Consider the following 25,039-nt stretch of genomic DNA (forward strand, 5'->3'; position numbering starts at 1 on the left):
TAGTTGTGGTCTGGCCATGCAGAATACACTGAACCAATTACCTTCCCTCTTCTGTACACAAGTATTTGTTAATACCGCCTCTGTTTGCATCATTTCTTTTTAGTAGCACACAGTGAGTTCATACTGAAAACACACACACACACACACACACACACACACACACACACACTTACAAATATTCTCCAAACATGGTGCTTTCTCCAGTGGAGTTCAAGTCTTATTTAACAAAAGCAAACCTTGCTTTTGCTTTGTTTCTATCCCATTTGATCCCATTACATTTGGCTTATATTTCCTTAGCCTCCAGCTGAGTAAGACTATATCTAAATTATTTTAAATTTACAGGGTAAAGTTAAAATGATCTATTCCACAGTTACACATCTGTTTCAATGAATAATAAATTCATAGTATGCTAAGCATATAGTTCAATTTCATTACTTCTCAAAAGACTGGGTTTGAAGGAGCCATTGTGAAATGTGTTTTAAAAGTGGTTTATTATTTGTAGATGGAGTTGAAAAAACAGGTAAAAATTTTAAGTCTGTGGTAAAACAAAAAAATAGAGATGAAGCAGGAAGCAATCAGTGGATTATAAATAGAAAAGTAAAGCATTTATATGTTACAAACAATATACACATTATAAAATACATATTATAAAAAATATATATAATATACATATAAATATACATATTTATGTATGTAAACACATATGTATATTTATATACATATATATTAGAGAGAGACAGAAAGAGGGAAATTATCATGGGAGAGTCATTCAAAATATACATCTATTGGCTTGGGGGAGCTGATTTGGGAAGGCCATGGGTTTGATAGAATGCAGACATTTAAAACCCAAAAATGGATTAGAACCCAGTCCTAAGAACAGTGGCTCATTCCTGGCAAGCACAGATAGATTTACCACAAAAGGGTCTTAGACTTGCAGAAATTATGAAGGAAAATAATTAGTAACTACATGTTGATAAGCAGCTGAAAATTTACTGCAACAGCTAGTGGTATTGCTGTGAAGAATTAAAAATAAAAAGAATGGTATACTAACAGTAAGGTTTAGTAATGATGTTATTGGATGTGTACCTATGTGTTAAATTATTTTGAAGTCTTGGTCTTATTTTCATGCCCTATTTTTACTTTTTATTGATATGTAGTTGTACAATATTATATTAGTTTCAGGTGTACAATACGGTATTTCAACTTCATGTACACTATGAAGTGATTATCACCATAAATTTAGCTACTATCTATCACCATAAGAAGTTGTTATAATATTATGCTATTTAAGCTGTTTTTTGCATCCCCTTATCCCCTTATAAGGAAGCTTATACTTTTTAATCCCCTTCCCCTACTTTACCCAATCCCCTACCTTCTGCCCTTTGGCAACCACCAGATTATTCTTGGTATTTATGAATCTGTTTGTTTTGTTTTTTCTTTTTTTTTGTTTTTTAGACTCCACATATAAATAAAATCATATAGTATTTGTCTGTCTCTGCCTGACTTATGTCACTGAGCATAATATCCTCTAAGTCCATTCATGCTGTCACAAATGGCAAGATTTCTTTCTTTTCTATGGCTGAGTAATACTTCAATCTATATTATATGCCACAGCTTCTTTATCCTTTCATCCATCAGTGGATACTTAGGTAGCTTCCATATCTTGGCTATTATAAATAATGCTGCAACGAGCATAGGGGCATGTACAGCTCTTCAAATTAGTGATTTAGTTTTCTTCAGATAAATAAGCAGAAGCAGAACCACTGGTTCACATCGAGTTCTATTTTTAATTTTTTGTGGAACCTCCATAGTAGCTGCACTATATTGCATTACCACCAATTACGCATGAGGTTTTCCTTTTCTCAATATCGTCACCAACACTTGTTGTTTCTTGTCTTTTTGATAATACCCATTCTGACTGGTGTGAGGTGATACCTCATGGTTGTTTTGATTTGCATTTTCCTGATGATTAGTGATGAGCATCTTTTCATGTGTCTCTTGGCCATTTGTATGTTTTCTTTGGAGAAATGTCTATTCAGATCCTCCGCCTGTTTTTTAATTGGACTGTTTGTTTTTTAATATTGACTTGTGTGAGTCCTTCATATATTTTGGATATTAACCCCTTGCCAGATATATAATTTGCAAACACCTTCTCCCAGTAGGCTACCTTTTTGTTGATGGTTGCCTTCATTATGTGAAAGCTTTTTACTTTGATGTGGTCCCACTTATGTTTGCTTTTGTTTTTAATTTTTCCCCTTGCCTGAGGAGACAGATCCAAAAATTCATTGTTCACACCAATGTCTAAAACCTTACTGCCTATATTCTCTTCTAGGATTTTTATGGTTTCCAGTCTTACATTTAGGTCTTAAGCCCATTTTGAGTTTGTTTTTGTATATGGTGTAAAAACAAGTCTTATTATTTTAAGTAGAAGTGGAATATTAGAATTGTACTACTTATATTAATTTTCCTGACATTTTGGAAGAACATTCTATAGCACTTTAGAAATGGCTTTGTAACTGTATCTCAGCTTTCCACATTTGAAGAAAGCTAGTTTACATATTTCTAGTTAGCATTATTCATTTAGTGGGAGTTATCCTATGAGCAAGTATGGAACTGGTCCAGAGAACATGAACTTGCTTTACAGCTTCAACAGGTTTTTCTTTCACATTCATTTCTCATTTGTTTGCTGTTAAAGACAGTCCCTCTGTCTCAGCCTGAGGCACTGTGGAATGACAGCCACCAAACCTGCTTTCTGTAAGCTTGGCTCAAATCCAAGCTCTATTGCTTATGTATCAAGGGACCTTTGGCAAGTCACTTAAAATCACTGAGACTCAGGTTTCCTATTTACGAAACAAATGAAAAATACATACCTCACGTGTGGTGTACAACTAAAAGAAATAGTACGTATCTAACCCTTATAAATCTGGAGCCCATATTGTCCATTTAGAGCAGTGGTGCAGTTAGCTGAAGAAATGCAATTCATCAGCAAAAAGTAATTGAAAACAAATCCCTCAAATACTTTAATATTTCAAAAATGATGAAGGAGATCCAAGTATATAATGCATCATACCATTTATTTAAATTCCTTTCATTTACCTACTTCTCTTACATCCCCAGCTTCTCTTAAGTATCTTGCTTAATGATTTCTTAAACTTTCTGCATCCAGCCTGCAGCTGCTTCTTTTCTCCCTCTTCTTTCTCCCCCCAGTCCCACCCTTTTCTATACTTTTTATCATATAAATGGATTTTACCACTGTCCCCATGAAAAGAATCCTTCTTTAGGGGTGTGTGTGTGTGGTCTGCACATTTGGGTAGGCATGAGACTGGCCGGCAATTACAGGATTCTCTTCAGCAGGCTGGAGAAAAAAAAGTGATTATTTTTCATGACATGTATAAAAACACTTTTTCAAATGTCATACAATATGTTTCTTGGCAGGGGAGCCAAGCCTGTGCTACATCTATGAGGGAGATGGGGTGTGTGAGCCTTTTGAGAAGGAAACCAGCATTGTAGACTGTGGCCTCTACACTCCCAAAGGGTACACGGATCAGTGGGCTGCCCAAGCATACTCCTCTCACGAAGACCAGAAGAAGTGTCCTGTTTCCTTGGTCACTGGAGAACCTCATTCCATGGTAAGTTAAGCCAGGGGAATAAAGTGTGAGCAAAATTTTGAAGTGACTCCCCAAGATACTTAATGGAAGCTTATGTTTTTCTCCTGACTTTGACATCAAATTTAGTCCTTACTGAACTCAGCGTAAGATAAAATTGAATGAAAAATTTCTAAACCAAATGTTGTCCCCTACTTTCATCCAAGTTACTCTCGCTAGCTTTGGCTAGGAGCCTTTGACTATGCAATAGCTAATTTTAAGGTGTACAACAGCATCTCGGAGTGAATCTTCAAAGTACATATATCAGAAATCATACTTGGGCTTTACATTCAGGATAATTTATTTTAAAAGAAGAAGGAACAGCAGTGAGGAGTCAGAATGCCTGGATTACACTACTGGATCCACCAGTATTACTAGTATTATGACTAAGTGACGCTTGACAAGTCACTTAACATCTCTGGGACCCCAATTTTCTCACATGTAAAGTGGGTATAGCAGTACCTTTTGTGTTTAACTCAGTGGTTTATTACATGGATTAAATGAAGTTTAAAATGCACATTAAAGATCCAAGTATAATCTGACTTAAAGAATTATTATTCAACAAAATCTAGAGTTTGTACTAAAAACAAATCCTCAGGTATACAATTTTCTGTGATATCTACCTAAGTTAATAGGAGAGCCTCGGAGGACTCTGAGGACTGACGTCTACAAATTATAGTTGAATACCAGAAAGAATATTAAGGACTTCAGTTTTTGGATAGTATTCCAGAGGCTTCCATTGGCAGATAAACTCTTCTATTCGTCATAACAACAAGCAATATAATCTTTTCAAAACAAGTGTGATTTTGCTTTCTAGGTGTTTTAGGACAGGATGAAATAATTAAATTTTAGTCTTGAGGAAACATCCCCAAGAAGTGGAGAAATCAGTCAAGGTTGGTGCTCCAACTCAAGGAACTCAAGAACCTAGATATCTTCTGGATTCCAGCTCTTTCTGTCCTTGGCTTGAAGTTTTCCTTGTGCTCATAAAGTAACTGCTGCCCCTCTGACTTCAACTATACTGAAGTCAGTATTTGAAGCAGGAGGAAAGGAGAAGGTCAAAGGGAAATAGGTAGACGCTAGCTGAGTCTTATCTTTTTTATTGGGAAAATCAGTTTTTCTGGAAGTTCAACACTGTAGACTTGTACCAACAACTCACTGGTCAGATCCAGGTAATTTCATCATCATTAGTTACAAGGGATCCTGAGGAAATGAGCATTTATAACTGGGCACACTGTCACCTTTAGCAAAATTGGAGTTTGTTAATAAAAATTAAGAGGAAATGGATATGGATAGGCAACTAGCTATGTCTGCCACACTCCTTCAGCTGGGTCTGGCATCTTTTGCAAAAGTCCTGGTGCCCAATGACAGGAAGCCAGGAAAGTTGGGAGATTCTTAGTGACAACTCTATGAACAGCTTTTGGTCTAGCCTGTCTGTCTTCCCTAAGTGAAGTTTCTGGAGATTTCCTGGAGTTTCTGTTCCCTGGCTCCTTTACCCAGCCGAACGCTCAGTGGTTCCCTGACTCACTAGTCCCACCCCTGGGACCAGTGAATCCTGCATAGTAAGGATCTCACTATCACCCTGGACAGACTTCCATGGCTAATCCTGAGAACAGTTGCCTGAAATGTGTCAGGACTATTCTCCGGGCAAGATCCCTGGGTTTACAGTGGACAGAGAGTCGTCATGTATGTTTTATCTTGAGGCTAGCAGAGAGCACCAAAACACTCCACAGTGAGGAAAGTTTTATGCCAGTAATTCCATCATTAGGCGCTGAGCAAGAAGGAGACGTGGTTTTGAGCTGGGGAGTTTCATTGTCTTTGCTCCACATTTAGCTGTTGGTTGAAATTGCCATTTCAGATTTGCACATCATACCATCCGGATTTGCCAGAGCACCATCCTCTTACTGGCTGGTTTCCCTGTGTCACCAGTGGAAAGAGACCTCAGGATGAAGGGTGTGAGCAGCCAGAAGGTAGCCTGCAGAGAGAGGATGAGATTTGGCTCAAAGTAAGTGGTCCAGATGCTGTTTTTTTTTTTCAAAGGCCATGGACAAAGTGTGAGTGTGTGTGTGTCTGTGTGTGTGTGTGTGTGTGTGTGTGTGTGTGTGTCTGTGTGTGTGTGTGTGTCTGTGTGTGTAAAATGATGCTTTGGAATGGCTTATCAGGAAACTTCCTTTAGTTATCTCAAAGTTTTTGTATTTTTGCATTTATTTTCACCTCTTTTTGAATTTTGGACATTCTTAGAAGTAATCAGTTTATCAAAGTATAACAAACACACAGAAAAGTGCAAAACTGAGAAATGCACAGGTTAATGAATTTTCACAAAGTGAACATCCTCTCTAACTACCACACAGATCAAGAAAGAGCATTGACATCACCCCGCCAAAGGCCTCTCTCATTCCCTTTCTCAGTTAGGATGCCACAGAGGTATCTACTATTTTTACTTTCATCATCATAGATTAGTTTTGCAGGTTTTTGAATTTTATGTGAAAAACTTTACAACATATACTTTTCATGTCTGGTTCTTACTCAGCATCCTATTTGTGGGATTCATCCACACTACTTCACTTAGGAGCAGTGCTCATTTTCATTGCTATGTGGCATTCCAGTATGTGAATATATACCAATTTATTTATCCAATGTTCATATTGATGAGAATTTGGATTATTCCCAGTTTTTTCTCTATTATGGTATTACACATAGTTCTGCTATAAACATTTCTGTACCTTTCTTTTGGCGAATGTATGTAAGCAGTTGGGTATATTTGGAATTGCTAGATTATAGGCAGGCAGATAACCAGCTTTAGTAGGCAATCCCAAAAAAATTTCCATAGTGGTTGTACTAATTTGTACTCCCACCAGAGGCTTATGAGTATTCCAGTCGCTTTATATTTTTGTCTCCACTTGGTGTTTTTAAGTCTTTATTTTAGATATTCTGTTGATTATGTACCGATATCACCCCTGTAGTTTCAATTTGCATTTACATGTTAACTAATGAAATTGGCAGTCTTTTATAGATATATTGGCCATTTGTACATGCTTTTTCTTTTTTTTTTCTGAAGGACATATTCAAGTCTTTTGCCCAGTTCTATATTGGATTGTTTGTCATTTTCTTCTTAATTTATATGATTTCTTTACATTTTTCTGAATATAATCCTTTTTCAGTTCTATATTATTTAATATTTTCCAATGCTACATGGCTTACATTTTTTTTTTTGCTCTTAAAAGTATCTTTAGATGAACAGAAGCTCTAAATTTTACTGAAGTCCAGTTTATCTTTTGTGGTTAGTGCCTTTCCTGTACTGTATTAAGAAACCTTTGCCTCTTACAAAGATACACTTTCCTCTGTGATCTTCTAGAAATGCTATTGTTTGCCTTTCATAGGTAGGACTACAGTCCATTTGAAGTTTTTGTATATTCTGTGAGGTACGAATCAATAATGTTTTCCCCTATGGATATGGAATAGATCTAGAACCATCCTCTTCAAACTAAAATGTTCTTTTCCCTTCTGTGTTGCACTGTCACCTTTGTCAAAAAGCAACTGGCAAAGCTATGTGGAGGTCTGTTTATTGAGTTTGTTCTACTGCTCTGTATATTCTTGAATTGATATTATGCTCTTAATTACTGTACATTTTTGGTGAGTCTTAAAATCAGATAGTGTAAGTCCTAAAACTCTGTTTCTCCCTTTCCAGATTGTTTTAGCTATTCTTGGCCCTTTGAATTTCTATACAAATTTAGAATCAACTTCCATTTCCACACATGGAAAATACAAATGACTAAACAGCCAGATGCAATTTTGACTGGGATTTCCATGAATCTATAAGACAATTTTAGGAGAGTTTTCTCTTTAAGACACTGAGTCTTCTAATATATTCTTTCAGATACTTGTATCTTCCTTTTCTCTCAATATTTTATAGTTCTCTGAGAAAAGGAGTTCACTTTAATCAAACACTTTCTCAGCATCCATTGACATGATCATATTATTTTCCCCTTTGTTCAGTCTTAACTTACATTAATAAACATTTAAATGTTAAATCAACCTTACATACCTGAAAAAAAATTATGTCTTGGAGGTGATATATAATCCTTCATCAATAGTTTTAGGTCCTGTTTGTGAATACTTTAAGTGTTTTCTCATTTAAGTTCATAAAAGCTCGACTCCTAATTTTCTTTTCTTTACTCTCTTGTCATATTTTATGATGAAGGTTAACTTGACTCCTAAAATAAGTTTTTTTTAATTTTCCCCCAGTTCTCCAGAATTATTTTGTATAAGGTTGTGCTAATTTGGGGGTTATTCATCAGTGAAGCTATCTGAGGCTGATGTTTTCTTTGAGAAAAAATGTTTCTTTGAGTTAAAATTTTAAAACAAAGAAGAACTTGGGCTTTCTATTTCTTATTAGATCAATTTTGGTAACTTGGGTTTTCAAGCAATTTATACATTTTTTTCTTAAAATTTTGAATTTATTGGGATAAAGTTTTTCATAATGTTCTATTTTCTTTGTAATATTTCCATGACCTCTAGGAATTTTTTTATTCTTGATATTGTTATTTTTCTTTTACTTTTTTTGCCCTGACTTGCTAAAGACTTAACAATTTTATTAATCTTTCTGTAGAACCAACCAAAAAATGTATGTGCATATATTTGTGTGTGTGTACATATATATATATTTGTACATATTTATAAGGAGTATATAATATTATATATATACACACACACATATAAAAGAAAGGAAATAATGAAAATAAGAACACACATTTTATTTTACATTTTATTTGTTCTTTTTTCTATTAACTTGAGATGACACTAAGACCATTTTTAGCTTCTCTTTTTTCTTAAAATATATGCACTAAGGCCATAAGTTTCCTTGTAACTATGATTTCAGCAAACATCCTGCAAGTTTCACATGTCTTGGTTTTACCATCATTTGTTCAAATGTATGTTTGTTAAGTTTTCATTTGATTTTTTTGACCCCTAATTAATATATGTGTCCTGTTTAATTTCCAAATATTTGTGGATTTTCTAGATTACCTTTTGTTTTTTAATTCATAGCTAGAGTTTTCTGTAATCAAAGAGTATATTCTGTCTGGTTTTAATCCTTGCTGACCTTGAGTTAGGGACCAGCATATGATCAATATTGGTAAATGTTACATGTACTCTGAAAGGAATATGTAGTCTGAAATTGTTGGATAGAACATTCTATATGTTTAAGATAGATCAAGTTCATCTATCTTATTGTTGAAATTTCCCATATAACATATATACACATTGGATATATACATATTTTTTTCTCAGTATTTTGTGTAATAGTTCCATCAGTTATCAAGCGTAAGTGTTAGACTCTCCCCCTATAATCTTGTATTTGTCTGTTTCTTCTTTGTTTTTGTCAGTTTTTATTTATATATTCTGAAGCTATATTATTAAATACACTGTCAATTCTCACTTTGTATGATAGTGTAGAACCACAAAATGCTCATGCAGACTGAACCTGTGCAAAGCAAACTTAATATCCAATGAGAAAAATTACAATTTTTGCCTGACCTGTTAAAATTTTTGTCACAATATTAAAAACCCATTTTTAGCAATACATGTGAAGGGAAACTTTTAAAGTAATAAAACTGATATTTATTTAGTTTACTGTAATATAAAACCTTAGAAACATAGAGAATTAAGGTGTTTCATTTCATTGTAAAAAAGTTGCCAAGAGTGGTTTGAACAGTGCTTGCCTTTTTTATTTTCATCATATGACCTACATTTACAAAGCAGCCAGTTTTCCTATGCCTCTGTGAATTGTCCTATTCCTTTCTCGTTTAGGTCAGCTTCTAACATTCCATCCCTTGTACTTTGAAAGTTATGAACTATCTCTGAGATTTCTTTTAATATGAATTTTTCCTTGCTCTCACTTCCTCTGAGACATCATCCTTTCTGTCACAACCGCTTCTCTCATTTTTGTTGATAATTCCACTTTCACTAAGCTCCTCTGGCTTCATAGCTACAGTCTTGCAAATAGCAACACCATCCATTCCCAACAGGCAGATATTTCTCCTGCAACTCTATTTGCCTTTAATTCAAACTTCTCCAGCATTATCAGTTTTGTTTCTTTGCTGCACTTTCATCCTTTTTGGCCAATTCCCTCTTTTGATTATCCATTTTTGTCAAATGTCACGTGGGTTTATCGCTGAGAGATGAGGAGGCAGTACAACTACACACCTTCTGGTCTCTGCATGAACTGAGTAACAGATACACAGTGATAAAAATACTTTGAAAAAAGTGATGCAATTGGTCACTGATTACGATTTGCATTTGTGATTTACATGGTGGTTTGTGGGTTGAAGAACTACTCTTGAAGTTTGTGCTTTCTGCAGTTACAATTAATATATTGTGCTAACTGAAATGTGAATCATGTTGTTGGGACTCATGTTATATAACTAAATTGTCGTTATTGGTATTTGTGTGTATGGGAACCATGTAAAATGAGGACTGTCAGTATATAATTTTGGAATTTGTGCATCCTCCTGTTGGATTATCTCTATTAACATTAGGAAATGTCTCTCTTTATTTCTAAGAATACTTCTGTGGCTTAATGTCTTTACTTGCTCATTTATACTTTTTCTTTGTCTTGGACACCAAGTACATATACATTATATCTTTTTGTTGTATATCTTTTGTCCCTTTTCTCTCTCTTCTGTTTTTTATCCCCATTTTTTTCCATGCCACAGTATGGTTATTTCATACTGACGTATCTTCTGTTTCACTACCCAACTTTTACTACATATAGTTGCCTGTTAAACTGTTTATTAAATTATTAATTTCAGTTATTGCATTTTTAATTCTAGAATATCTATTTTTTAAATTCTCCATCCTATAGTCTAATTAAATCCTCATTAAAAAAATTCTCTCTCCTATAGTCTATTTTAAAATATATATTAATCACAATTATTTTAAAGTCTGTGACTGATAATACCAATATCTTGGTAACCTGAGGTCTGGTTTCTATTGACTATTTTGTCTTTACAGGCATTCGTTTAGGCTTGTCTACTATCATACTGAAAAAAGTTTTAACTGAATATCAGGTACTAAATAAATTGTAGAGCTCTGGCTAATGTATCTTCCTTTCAAGATGATTTATTTACTGTTTTTAAACATGTAAAAAGATTTGGGAAAGAGCACCTTAATCCAGTCAGTAATTAAGAAGGCTCAAACTTGTATTTCTATCTTAGTGAGTTCTGATAAATTTAATTTTTCTCCTTTGCCTAAGGCATAGCCCTTCGGAGTTTCAGCTGAAAGTGTGGATTGGGCCCTCCTCCTTGATAGTCTCTAAAGTACAGTTTGTATTTCCTCAGTGGTATATGTTTGCCAAAGGTGTGCTTAGCTTTTTGGCCTCTTGCCTGGCAATTTTTGCCTAGCCTCTGATAATCCTGTTCTGCAGAGCTCAGAATCTGAAAAGCCCCTTAAATGTCAAATGTGTCACAGAATATCATGTTCTCTCCAATGCGATTTCTTTCTCTTTGAGTCTCTTCTGCCCTGATTGCTTTGTTTGCTCTCAAATGCTTTCAAAAAAATGTTTTTAGCTTTATTCATATTTTATAATTATTCTTGTCAAAAGTGTTTGCTCTACTGTAAACTATTTCATCACAGCTCTAATAAGAAATCTCCAACTGGAATTCTTTTCATATATGTTAATTAGTTAGTTGCCATGTATATCTTAGGTTTCTATCCTGTTGTACTGCAAATGATCTAGGAGGAGGAGTCTTTGTGAAAGAAAAAAAAAAACCAGTAATACCATTGAAAGTTAACATGTAAACTCTATTAAGAAAATTTAGTTTTCATAAATCCACATAATACTGAATAAATGAGGAAGTGGTTTTTAAAAATAAGTTGGTTGGATTTTTTCCCAAGTTTTCTGAGGACTGCAGGATTTCTGACTCTTTATTATTCCTATTAGTTCACTTTAATCTTGATTTGATGCACAAATATGACTTGTATGCAGTGGATCAGAGACAAATTTATTTCACAAGTGAGAAACAACTATACTGGAAAACATTAGCCTTGAAAATATCTTTCCAAAATCCTTTGTTTAGTAAAATGCTATTTGCCCAACAAAATTTCTATCATTTTAGTCCACATTTACTGAGGTAAACTTGTCTCTCCTTGTTTTTTCCTAATCTTGAGCCAATAGACCAAAACATAAGAATTTTCTCTTACATAGCATAAAATGTAGATACTTTTTATTACTTACAATAATAAGCACAATTTAAAGTCATGTATAGTTTAGAAAGTGCATTCTCATGCATTTTGTAAATCTGATCCCTCTGATAGTCCTGTGAATTTGGCAAAGTAGGTGTTTTCCCTATTTTACAGATGAAGAAAATAAGAATCAAAGGCTCAAAGAGCTTTCTCTACACCACTCAGGAATCAAATGGTAAACCTGAAGATCAAACTCATGCCTCTGGACTCTAATCCCATGTTTATTCCTCCACACTATGTGGCTTTATTCAATCGGTATTCATCATGCACCTGTGCTCTGCCAAACCCAGAACTAAGCACTGGGATAAACACGAGAACATGACATGAACAAGAAAACAAATTAAAACATATGTGAAATTGGAAGGAAAGGCTTTCTGTCTTGTTTCATTGGATTTCTTCTAAATTCTTCCAAGACGATGTATCTATGGATCTCGTTCACAGTTTTTATTAAGTGCATATTGTAACTCTAGGTGCCACTGGGGGATAGAGAAAGAAACAGAGGCATGATGGCTCCCAGAAAGTGCTTTGGATCTAAGCAATATAGACAACAAAGGAAGGAATTTGAGAAGCAGACATTCAATAAGAACTTGTTGTTTGGTTTCGCAGGGAGCCTATCCACATATGCAAGATCATATGTTCATGTTTATTTTCATGGCTTGTTCTAAAATGTCTCCAATTTGGAACAGCCTCACTCAGGCTGGACTGGTTAGCAATCCTAACAGAAACCACCACATGCTCGTAGTATTTTAAATATCAGGGTCCTCCACATCAGTTATAAATTACAGACCACTGCCTGGAAACCTTTGCTACATAAAGCCTAAAGCCTGTTAACCATCATTTCCTCCCTTCCCTTGATTGGGTTCAACTCGCCAAACGCTGCATATGAATCTTCAACAGCAAATGCATTGCATGTTTCATTGATTGGATTTCAAAATAAGTGTCTCTAACACCAGGGAGAGAAAGAACCATATTTACTGAGATTTACTGTGTTCCAAAAATCTTATTATTAATTCTCACACAAACTCTCTATTTTCACAGAAACTATCAGAGATATTATTTCTTTCATTCTAAAAATAACTACCTGAAAACTCAGATACACTAAGCATTTTAGGTAACATAGCTAGCAAAGAAATATGTAGGATTCAAATTCAAATCCAGCATATTCCAAAACCCATGGTCTTTCTTCCATACCGGGAATTGGGGAACAATGTCCGTAAAGATTCAGATAATAAGTATTTTAGGGATTGTGGGCCATGCAGTCTCTATCACAACTATTCAACACTGTTGTAGAATGACAGCAGACACTGATAATATGTAAAGGAGTGTAGCTATGTTTTAATAAAATTATATTTACTAACACTGAAATTTCAATTTCTCATAATATTCCCATTATTCACATCATTTTTCTCTTGATTTTTTTCAAACATTTGAAAATGCAAAAACCATTCTTCACTGACAAACTATAAAACAGGCCAGGGGTCAGATTTGGCCCAAGGGCTCTAGTGTGCTGACCTCTGCTCTATACCATGTTTCCAGTTAATGCTAAAGGTATTTAGGGACATTTGGCATATTTCCACACCATGACGACATCCACTTTTAATTCTCCTTGGTAGACATTACCTAAAGTGAGCAATCTATTGTACTGTAGAGGGATTAAAAGATTAATGAATCGCTGCCTTCATCTTTCAGGTACATACACCACAGTTGGCATGTTTACGTAAATATTGTAGAAAGCAGAATGTCTAAGTTATATGCTACAGATACAGCACAGTGCAAAGCAGACTCAGAAAGACCTGGTGATTGATTAGACGTATTTCTATCTAGACATAAGCCTTCTCTCAGATTGAATTCCCCCATTTATCCTGTCTTCCACACCCCTTACACTCACACACACACACACACACACACACACACACACACACACATACACACACATTGTAGGCTAAAGTCATTTCAGTCATAAGAGATTGATTGCTTTCAGTTCTGGGAATCTCCAAGGTTTTCATAGCTATTTCTCTAACCTTCCAGGTAGGGAACTCATGGTTTTCCTTCTCTGTAAATCCTTTCTCCATTTTGTCTCCCCAAGAAACATACATTCATCTTCTAAGATTTAACTCAAGGTTTATTTCTTTATAAGACCTGGCCTTGTCTGCACTTCTCTCCCAAATCCCACCTAGTAATAACTGATCAGTTCCTCCCACATGCCTCCTCAATAGACACATCTATCTCAGTGCCTTTGTATTTTCACTGTTCTTGTTTCTGTCTGTCTCTCCATCCTACAAACTGTAAGGACCCGCAGACAGAGGCCCCATGTAGTGATGGTTTTATGTCAAGCATTGAGCACAGAGCCTGTGTATTTTAATTTGAAATGTTTAGTGACAGTGTGAATAAATGATGGGATGTTAGGCCATTTACTTGGCAGCTGAGAGCATATTGATAATGCTGCTTATGACAGAACAGAGGTGACTAAGTAGGACTTGGGGCTGAGCTAGATTGAAAAGGGGAGGTGACAGAGACCAGAAACAGAAGCGAACCACCTCTTCTTGCAAAAGTTTTTGAAAGATGAACTGAAGTTTGATTGGAAACCACATCAGAAGTTTTTCAAAGAGAGGGGAGGATTGGTCATTTTCTTTGGTTGTGGCAGGTTGGATTCTCTAGGAATCTGGATTCTGAGACAGAACTTAGTCTGTAGATGCTTATTAAGGACTGGCCTAGGATCAAATCTGTAGAAAGAAAGGAGAAAAGTCATGATTGGGTGAAAACAGCAGCTCAGCAACCTCAATGACATGCTTGGCTGACCCATCTTATGGAGAAATAATACACATCACCACAAACAACAAGTGCTAAGTGGTATGATAATAATAATAATATAGTATTTCCTGAGGTAGTAATATTACTTGAATGTAGCTTGTAATAAGTTGTATATACATATTATAATCTCTAGAGCAATCAGAAAAAAACATGTATACACAAATAGTGATAGGTAAAAAGTCAAAAGAGAAGATTAACAAAATAATAAAATAATTTGACAGACCCAAAAGGAGTCAGGAAAAGAGGAACTAAGAAACAAAAAATTAAGGAAAAATAGATACCAAGATGGAAGACTTTAAACCACTTGTATTATTTATCACATTAAGTGCAAATTGTCTAAAAATGCCATGTAAAAGGCAGAGATTGTCAGTTTATGTAAGATGGAAAGAACTGATTATATACTGTTTATAAAAGACACATTTTAAATATAGACATACAGAGTGAAATAAAAGAGTTGGAAATTGTATACCATATAAACTCTAATCATAAGAAATCTCTGTATTGTGTCAATATCTGACAAAATATCAGGAAGCTAGAAGGTGAAACAACAGGCAGTTCAATGCAACAACTTGGTCCAAGTATCCCCAAAGATACAGACATACATGTCGACATATGGCTTGAACTTAAACTTCATAAATTCAAGACAATAAGGATGGTGTGCGCATTTCCACATATCCATGCTTGAACTAATATTATCAGTCTGATGGAACAAAATTGCACTTTTTTTTGTTATCATTAATCTACAATTACATGAAGAACATTATATTTACTAGGCTCTCCCCTTTGCCAAGTCCCCCTCACACACCCCATTATAGTCACTGTCCATCAGCATAGTAAGATGTTGTAGAATCACTACTTGTCTTCTCTGTGTTGCACAGCCCTCCCCTTTTCCCCACCCCCCACATTATACATGCTAACCATTATACCCCCTTTCTTCTTCCCCGCCCTGATCCCTCCTTACCCTCCCATTCTCCCCAGTCCCTTTCCCTTTGGTAACTATTAGTCCATTCTTGGGTTCTGTGATTCTGCTGCTGTTTTGTTCCTTCAGTTTTTCTTGGTTCTTATACTCCACATATGAGTGAAATCATTTGGTATTTGTCTTTCTGCACTTGGCTTATTTCACTGAGCATAATACCCTCTAGCACCATCCATGTTGTTGCAAATGGTAGGATTTGTTTTCTTCTTATGGCTGAATAATATTCCATTGTGTATATGTACCACATCTTCTTTATCCATTCACCTACTGATGGACACTTAGGTTGCTTCCATTTCTTGGCTATTGTAAATAGTGCTGCGATAAACATAGGGGTGCATCTGTCTTTTTCAAACTGGGCTCCTGCATTCTTAGGGTAAATTCCTAGGAGTGCAATTCCTGGGTCAAATGGTATTTCTATTTTGAGCATTTTGAGGAACCTCCATACTGCTTTCTACAATGGTTGAACTAATTTACATTCCCACCAGCAGTGTAGGAGGGTTCCCCTTTCTCCAAAACCTTGCCAACATTTGTTGTTTGTCTTTTGGATGGTGGCAATCCTTACTGGTGTGAGGTGATATCTCATTGTGATTTTAATTTGCATTTCTCTGATGACTAGTGATGTGGAGCATCTTTTCATGTGTCTGTTGGCCATCTGAATTTCTTCTTTGGAGAACTGTCTGTTCAGCTCCTCTGCCCATTTTTGAATTGGATTATTTGCTTTTTGTTTGTTGAGGTGTGTGAGCTCTTTATATATTTTGGATAACAAGCCTTTATCGGATCTGTCATTTATGAATATATTCTCCCATACTGTAGGGTACCTTTTTGTTCTATTGATGGTGTCCTTTGCTGTACAGAAGCTTTTCAGCTTGATGTAGTCCCACATGTTCATTTTTGCTTTTGTTTTCCTTGCCCGGGAAGATATGTTCATGAAGAAGTCGCTAATGTTTATGTCCAAGAGATTTTTGCCTATGTTTTCTTCTAATAATTTTATGGTTTCTTGACTTACATTGAGGTCTTTGATCCATTTCGAATTTATTTTTGTGTATGGGGTTAGACAGTGATCCAGTTTCATTCTCTCACAGGTAGCTGTCCAGTTTTGCCAGCACCATCTGTTGAAGAGACTGTCATTTCCCCATTGTATGTCCATGGCTCCTTTATCAAATATTAATTGACCATATATGTTTGGGTTAATGTCTGGAGTCTCTATTCTGTTCCACTGGTCTATGGCTCTGTTCTTGTGCCAGTACCAAATTGTCTTGATTACTATGGCTTTGTAGTAGAGCTTGAAGTTGGGGAGTGAGATCCCCCCCACTTTGTTCTTCCTTCTCAAGATTGCTTTGGTTATTCGGGGTCTTTGGGGTTTCCATATAAATTTTTGAACTATTTGTTCCAGCTCATTGAAGTATGTTGCTGGTAATTTGATAGGGATTGCATCAAATCTGTATATTGCTTTGGGCAGGATGGCCATTTTGATGATATTAATTCTTCCTAGCCAAGAGCATGGGATGAGTTTCCATTTGTTAGTGTCCTCTTTAATTTCTCTTAAGAGTGTCTTATAGTTTTCAGGGTATAGGTCTTTCACTTCTTTGGTTAGGTTTATTCCTAGGTATTTTATTCTTTTTGATGCAATTGTGAATGGAACTGTTTTCCTGATTTCTCTTTATATTAGTTCATTGTTAGTATATAGGAAAGCCACAGATTTCTGTGTGTTAATTTTGTATCCTGCAACTTTACTGTATTCCAGTATCAGTTCTAGCAGTTTTGGAGTGGAGTCTTTAGGGCTTTTTATCTACAATATCATGTCATCTGCAAATAATGACAGCTTAACTTCTTCTTTACCAATCTGGATTCCTTGTATTTCTTTGTTTTGTCTAATTGCCATGGCTAGGACCTCCAGTACTATGTTAAATAACAGTGGGGAGAGTGGGCATCCCCGTCTTGTTCCCGATCTCAGAGGAAAAGCTTTCAGCATTTCGCTGTTCAGTATGATGTTGGCTGTGTGTTTATCATATATGGCCTTTATTATGTTGAGGTACTTGCCCTCTATACCCATTTTGTTGAGAGTTGTTATCATGAATGGATGTTGAATTTTGTTGAATGCTTTTTCAGCATCTATGGAGATGATCATGTGGTTTTTGTCCTTCTTTTTGTTGATGTGGTGGATGATGTTGATGGATTTCGAATGTTGTACCATCCTTGCATCCCTGGGATGAATCCCACTTGGTCATGGTGTATGATCCTTTTGATATATTTTTGAATTTAGTTTGCTAATATTTTATTGAGTATTTTTGCATCTACATTCATCAGGGATATTTGTCTGCAATTTTCTTTTTTGGTGGGGTCCTTGCCTATGAAGCCATTAGGGTGATGTTGGCTTCATAGAATGAATTTGGAAGTATTCCCTCCTCTTCTATTTTTTGGAAAACTTTAAGGAGAATGGGTATTATGTCTTCTCTGTATGTCTGATAAAATTCTGTGGTAAATCCGTCTGGCCCAGGGGTTTTGTTCTTGGGTAGTTTTTTGATTACTGCTTCAATTTCTTTGCTCTTAATTGGTTTGTTTAACTTTTGTGTTTCTTCCTTGGTCAGTCTTAGAAGGTTGTATTTTTCTAGGGAGTTGTCCATTTCTTCTAGGTTTTCCAGCTTGTTAGCATATAGGTTTTCATAGTAGTCTTTAATAATTCTTTGTATTTCTGTGGAGTCTGTCATGATTTTTCCATTCTCATTTCTGATTCTGTTGATGTGTGTTGATTCTCTTTTTCTCTTAATAAGTTTGGCTAGAGGCTTATCTATTTTGTTTATTTTCTCAAAGAACCAGCTCTTGGTTTCATTGATTTCTTCTATTGTTTTATTCTTCTCAATCTTGTTTATTTCTTCTCTGATCTTTATTATGTCCCTCCTTCTGCTGACTTTAGGCCTCATTTGTTCTTCTTTTTCCAGTTTCGATAATTGTGATATTAGACTTCATTTGGGATTGTTCTTCCTTCTTTAAATATGCCTGGATTGCTATATACTTTCCTCTTAAGACTGCTTTTGCTGCGTCCCACACAAAGTTGGGGCTTTGTGTTGTTGTTGTCATTTGTTTCCATATATTCCTTGATCTCTATTTTAATTTGTTCATTGATCCATTGATTATTTAGGAGCATGTTGTTAAGCCTCCATGTGTTTGTGAGCCTTTTTGTTTTTTTTGTACAATTTATTTCTAGTTTTATACCTTTGTGGTCTGAAAAGTTGGTTGGAATTTCAATATTTTGGAATTTACTGAGGCTCTTTTTGTGGTCTAGTATGTGGTCTATTCTGTAGAATGTTCCATGTCCACTTGAGAAGAATGTGTATCCTGTTGCTTTTGGATGTAGAGTTCTATAGATGTCTATTAGGTCCACCTGTTCTAGTGTGTTGTTCAGTGCCTCATGTCCTTACTTATTTTCTGTCTGGTGGATCTGTCCTTCGGTGTGAGTGGCGTGTTGAAGTTTCCTATAATGAATGCATTGCATTCTATTTCCTCCTGTTGTTCTGTTAGTATTTGTTTCACATATGCTGGTGCTCCTGTGTCGGGTGCATATGTATTTATAATGGTTATATCGTCTTGTTGGACTGACCCCTTTATCATTATGCAATGTCCTTCTTTATCTCTTGTTACTTTCTTTGTTTTGAAGTCTATTTTGTCTGATACTAGTATTGCAACACCTGCTTTTTTCTCCCTGTTGTTTGCCTGAAATATCTTTTTCCATCCCTTGACTTTTAGTCTGTGCATGTCTTTGGGTTTGAGGTGAATTTCTTGTAAGCAGCATATAGATGGGTCTTGCTTTTTTATCCATTCTATCACTCTGTCTTTTGATTGGTGCACTCAGTCCATTTACATTTAGGGTGACTATTGAAAGGTATGTACTTATTGCCATTGCAGGCTTTAGATATGTGTTTACCAAATGTTCAAGGTTAGCTTCTTTAGTATCTTACTGTATAACAACTCACTTATTGAGCTGTTATAGACACTGTCTGGTGTTTCTTTATTTCTCTCCCTTCTTATTCCTCCTCCTCCATTCTTTATATGTTAGTTATTTTATTCTGTGCTCTTTTGTGTTTCCTTTAACTGCTTTTGTGGGTAGTTGATTTTATTTTTTGCCTTTAGTTAGTATTTGGTTGGTCTCCTTTCTTTGCTGTGATTTTGTTTTCTCTGGTGACATCTATTAAGTCTTAGGAGTGCTCCCATCTAGAACAGTCCCTCTAAAATACCCTGTAGAGGTGGTTTGTGGGAGGCAAATTCCCTCAACTTTTGCTTGTCTGGGAATTGTTTAATCCCTCCTTCATATTTAAATGATAATCATGCTGGATACAGTATTCTTGGTTCAAGACCCTTCTGTTTCATTGCATTAAATATATCATGCCATTCTCTTCTGGCCTGCAAGGTTTCTGTTAAGAAGTCTGATGATAGCCTGTTGGGTTTTCCTTTGTAGGTGACCTTTTTCCTCTCTCTGGCTGCCTTTAAAACTCTGTCCTTTCCTTGAACTTTGCCATTTTAATTATTATGTGTCTTGGTGTTGTCCTCCTTGGTTCCCTTCTTTTGGGAGTTCTGTGTACTTCCGTGGTCTGATCAATTATTTCCTTCCCCAGTTTGGGGAAGTTTTCAGGAATTATTTCTTCAAAGACCCTTTCTATCCCTTTTTCTCTCTCTTCTTCTTCTGCTATCCCTATAATGCGGATATTGTTCCTTTTGGATTGGTCACACAGTTCTCTTAATATTGTTTCATTCCTTGAGATACTTTTATCTCTCTCTCTGCGTCAGCTTCTATGCGTTCCTGTTCTCTTGTTTCTATTCCATCAATGGCCTCTTGCATCTTATCCATTCTGCTTATAAATCCTTCCAGAGATTGTTTCATTTCTGTAATCTCCTTTCTGGCATCTGTGATCTCCCTCCGGACGTCATCCCTTAGCACTTGTGTATTTCTCTGCAGCTCCGTCAGCATGGTTATGACCTTTATTTTGAATTCTTTTTCAGGAAGACTGGTTAGGTCTATCTCCTTCTCAGGGGTTGACTCTGTCATCTTGATCTGTATCAAATTCTTTTGCCTTTTCATGGCAATAAAGATAGTTTGCGGAACTGGCATGTGTGATGGCTGGGAGAACGTCCCTTCTTGCTGGTTTGTGGCCTTCCTTTCCTGGGAGAACAGCGACCTCTAGTGGCTTGTGCTGGGCAGCTGTGCTCAGATGGGGCTTCTGATTCTTTCCCGGAGGCTATGGAGTTAAGCCCCAAGGTTGCTGTGGGTGTTGCCGACCTCAGGCTGCTGCTCCAATATGGCAGAACCGCGTTGGAGGAGAAACGGCCAGGAGGCTGTTTATCTCTGTGAGGGGCCTCTGAGCTGCGCTGCCACCCAGGGGGTTAGGGCGCCCGGAAATCCCTGGGATTCCCAGCTGTTTCGCTAAGTGTCCTGGGACGCTTCCATCAAGCTGTGGGGTCCCTGTCCCTTTAAGACTTTCAAAAAGCACTCGCTTTTCTTTGTCCCCGGGGCACCGGCTATGGGGACCCACTCACAGGTCTTACTGTCCTGTTCCCCTAGGATCCAGCACCCCATACATGCACTGTGTCTCGCTCTGGCCCGGATGGCTGGGGCTGGGTGTTCGGCAGCCCTGGGCTCTGTCTCCCTCCCGCTCTGCCTGCTCTTCTCCCGCCGGGAGCTGGGGGGAGGGGCGCTCGGCTCCCGCGGGGCCGGGGCTTGTATCTTACCCCCTTCGCGAGGCGCTGGGTTCTGTCAGGTGCGGATGTGGTCTGGATATTGTCCTGTGTCCTCTGGTCTTTATTCTAGGAAGAGTTGTCTTTGTTATATTTTCATAGATATACGTGGTTTTGGGAGGAGATTTCCGCTGCTCTAGTCAGGCCGCCATCTTGGATCCGCCATTTTGCACTTTTTTCCTGATTATTAATGAGGTAGATCATATCTTTACAAAAATTGTGATCAGGCATTTAGTATTTTTCTGTTTAGTCACAATGTGGAAAAATATTATTTTCTAGAATGCAGATATTTTTTTCATTTTCTTATATTAGTTTTATACTTTTGCCTTTTAAAGCTTAGTCTCTAACATATTTGGAATTTGTTTTTGTATATAGAATAAGGTAGGGCTCCACTTTTCTTTTTTTTATGATGAGCCAGTTTCTCTAGCCCAGCCATTAAAATATACATGCTTGCCTGGATGATTTGTGGTGCCACATTGATTACATATTAGTTTCTGGAATATACATGAGTCTGTTTTTTTAACACTCTATTGTATTCCATTCATCTGTCTTCCTGTTCCTTACACCAGCAATACACTTTTTTTATTGCCGTAACTTTTACTGTGTAAATATATCTGGCAGAGCATGTCCCCTCCCTCCACTTTTTTGCACATCTTTTTCAAAACTGAATTAGCTATTCATTGTTCATGAATACTATTTTCCATCTAAGTTTTAGGATAAGCCTTAGATTGTTCCTTCTGCCTCTTGAAAAACATACTGGTGTATATGAGCTGAACTTAACCAAAATTTGATTTGTATCAGTTGACATGACCATGTGGTTTTTCTCTTTGATCCAATATTATGTTGAATCACATTGATAGACATTTTTTTTTTAGATATCATGTCATTTTACCTTTGTGGTATAAATCTCTGTTTATTATATATTACATTTTAAATATACTCTTGGATTTTATTGGTTTGTTTATTAGTTTGGACTTCTAAATTTATATTTATATGCGGAATTAGTTTGTATATTCCTTTTTTGAATATTCATATTCCTTTTTTGAATATTCAGCTTATGAAATTGTTTGGGCAGTTTCCCCTCTTTTTTATTTTCTGAAACCACTTCTATAAAATAAGGATTATCTGTTCCTTCAGAATTTGGCAGAATCCACCTGTAAAACCAGTTGGATCTGGGGCTTGTTGTTGAAGAAAGATTTATGATAGTCATTTAAATTTCTTCATATTTATTAATATGTTTAATCTTTCTTTTCCAATTTTGGACTAGTGGATATTTCCAAGAATTTATTAATTTCTTCCACATATTCAAATTTAGTGCTGATAGTTCATAATGTATTTTTATTGTGTCTCATTTCTTTTTTAGTTATAGTTATCACTAACTTTATTCTGAATGTTTTTGAACCTGTTTTCCTCTTCTTCTTGATCATCCAGGATTTTTTCAAAGAACAACTTCTTGTTTTGTTCATTTCTTTTTGTTCTAGTTGGTTCTCTAATCCACTGGCTCCTCTCCTTATCTTTATTACTGCCCCTCTTCCTGTTTCTCTGGATTTACAGTGATGTTCTTTTTTAACTTCCTGTGTTGAATGTCTGGATAATTTGTTTTCACTGTTCCATAATTTTTCCCTCTAAGTACTACTTTAATTGTAGCCCTTCAATGTTGGCATATAGTGCTTTCATTGTCAATCAGCCCTAAGTATTTTGTGCCAATTCATAATTTCTTTTCAAAATCACGAATTTTTAATAACATTTTGTTTGTTTCTAGCACTAGCTTTTCAGCCCATAACAACTTTTTATTGTGTCACTATTAAACATCTTTCTTTTTCTTTCCTCTCCTCCTTCTGGCCCTATATTTTGTTAGCAAACACTTAAATAGTGAGCCTTTCTTCATTCAGAAATTAAGGACCAGTCCATATTACAAATGTGTACTCTCCAATAGCTGGTCAAAAGGTATCTAGCATGCTTTTCATTTATATGCACACACATCTACAAAATCCTTTCCTCCATTCCTATTTTCTTTTATTTTTATTTGTGTTCTCTGTTCTTTCCTTAAGTTCTTCGTTTTTTTGTTTTTCTTATTGTGCATTCTCATCTTTCAAACTTTGGGTGGCAGGAAAAAAAAGCTATTTTAGATAAACAGTGCATAATTTTTTAGTATAAGTCTTATGCTACATTTGAGACACACTTACACTAAAAAAATATTTTGCTGTTTCTCTCATATTCAAATTCAAGTGGGCATCCTGTTTGTTTTTGTTTTTGCTAACTCTGACAACCCTTCTACTTTTTTTTATTTAACCAGACAGATGCTTAGGCCTCTATTCAGAGATGGCTTCAGCTATCCAGAAAACTGTCAGAGTTCATAATTCACCGAAAAAGAACAAGCTCATGTGTGGAAGGCACCAAGCCCAAGAACTACTTTGACTTTGTTTATAGGAGAACTTTGTTAGAGACTATTTACTTTGCATAAAATTCTGACTAAGTTAGTTATCTGTTGTAGAAAATGACCAACAATTAGTAGGGGATTCAGAAACTGGGAGAAAATATATATTCAGAGGAACAGTATTGAAGGCCCTGTTTTTACCATTAACTAGTCAAACGGCCTTATATAAATCATTTAACCTTCTTGGCTTAAATCATTTAACCATCAGTTTTCTTAGCTGTAAAACGAGGTGTTTGGACTAGATGATTTCTTCCAGCTCTGCATTTTATATGAAGCTTGATGGTGAATTTAAAAAAGAATGAGATAATAAACAAATGTGGTTAGTCAAAGAATTGTATCTTGAGCTATCGGATACCATGGGCAAAGATAATCATATCTACTGATACCTTTGGCGTCTTGCTACTCAAAATATGGTTGGCATCCAAAAACATTAATGTCACCCGACAGCTAGGTAGAGATGCAAAACTGCAGCTTTATTAAATCAGAATCTGCATTTTACAAGATCATCAGGCAATTTGCATGTACATTGCAATTTGTGTAGTGCTGCTTCAGAGGATTATTATCTTAGCGTTCAGTAAAATAATTAATGTCCAAAATGATGCCTCCAATTTATCGAAGTAAAAGTTAAGTTAGGTGCTGGGTCCTCTGTTTAAGAGGGCAGAAAAATATCTAATATATATAGGAATTATTTCTGCATACATGATGTAAATTTCTAAAAAGTTCTTGCCTTTTAAAGGAAAATCTTCTGTTTGGACAGTCAGCCTGTATGGATCCCTGCATTCCCTGGGAATCCTGCAAATGAATTCCCTGGGGAAAGGAAAGGTGACTATATACATATGATTTCCATTTCCATAAAAAACTAGTCCAGTGCACTGAAAGAGGAACTCTATCTCCCAGGGCCTAAGAATTTATCCCAGAAGGTAAAGCACTCATTTTCCACTTTCTTTTCTGTTTGCTACTAATCTGACATAGTATTGTTTTTTTTATTTTTTATTGTTTTTTTTGATATATACTCTTATGAAGGTTTCACATGAAAAAACAATGTGGTTACTACATTTACCCATATTATCAAGTCTCCACCCATACCCAATTGCAGTTACTGTCCATCAGTGTAGTAAGATGCCACAGAGTCCCTATTTGCCTTCTTTGTGCTACACTGTTTTCCCCATGACCCCTCACACCATGTGTGCTAAACATAATACCCTT

At 36.0% G+C, this 25,039-nt stretch overlaps 1 protein-coding gene across 2 annotated transcripts in view; it reads left to right on the plus strand.

Moving 5' to 3' along the window:
* PAPPA2 (pappalysin 2) overlaps positions 1 to 25,039 on the plus strand; it is a 264,631-nt gene that overhangs the window by 123,911 nt on the left and 115,681 nt on the right. For both annotated transcript variants that reach the window (XM_057507904.1, XM_036916746.2), the window contains 2 exons: positions 3,436 to 3,629; positions 5,500 to 5,646. In XM_057507904.1, the coding sequence (XP_057363887.1) occupies positions 3,436 to 3,629; positions 5,500 to 5,646 (341 nt within the window). The remainder of the gene's footprint in view (positions 1 to 3,435; positions 3,630 to 5,499; positions 5,647 to 25,039) is intronic.

Source organism: Manis pentadactyla, chromosome 9 (genome assembly GCF_030020395.1).
Source record: "Manis pentadactyla isolate mManPen7 chromosome 9, mManPen7.hap1, whole genome shotgun sequence".
NCBI lineage: Eukaryota > Metazoa > Chordata > Mammalia > Pholidota > Manidae > Manis > Manis pentadactyla.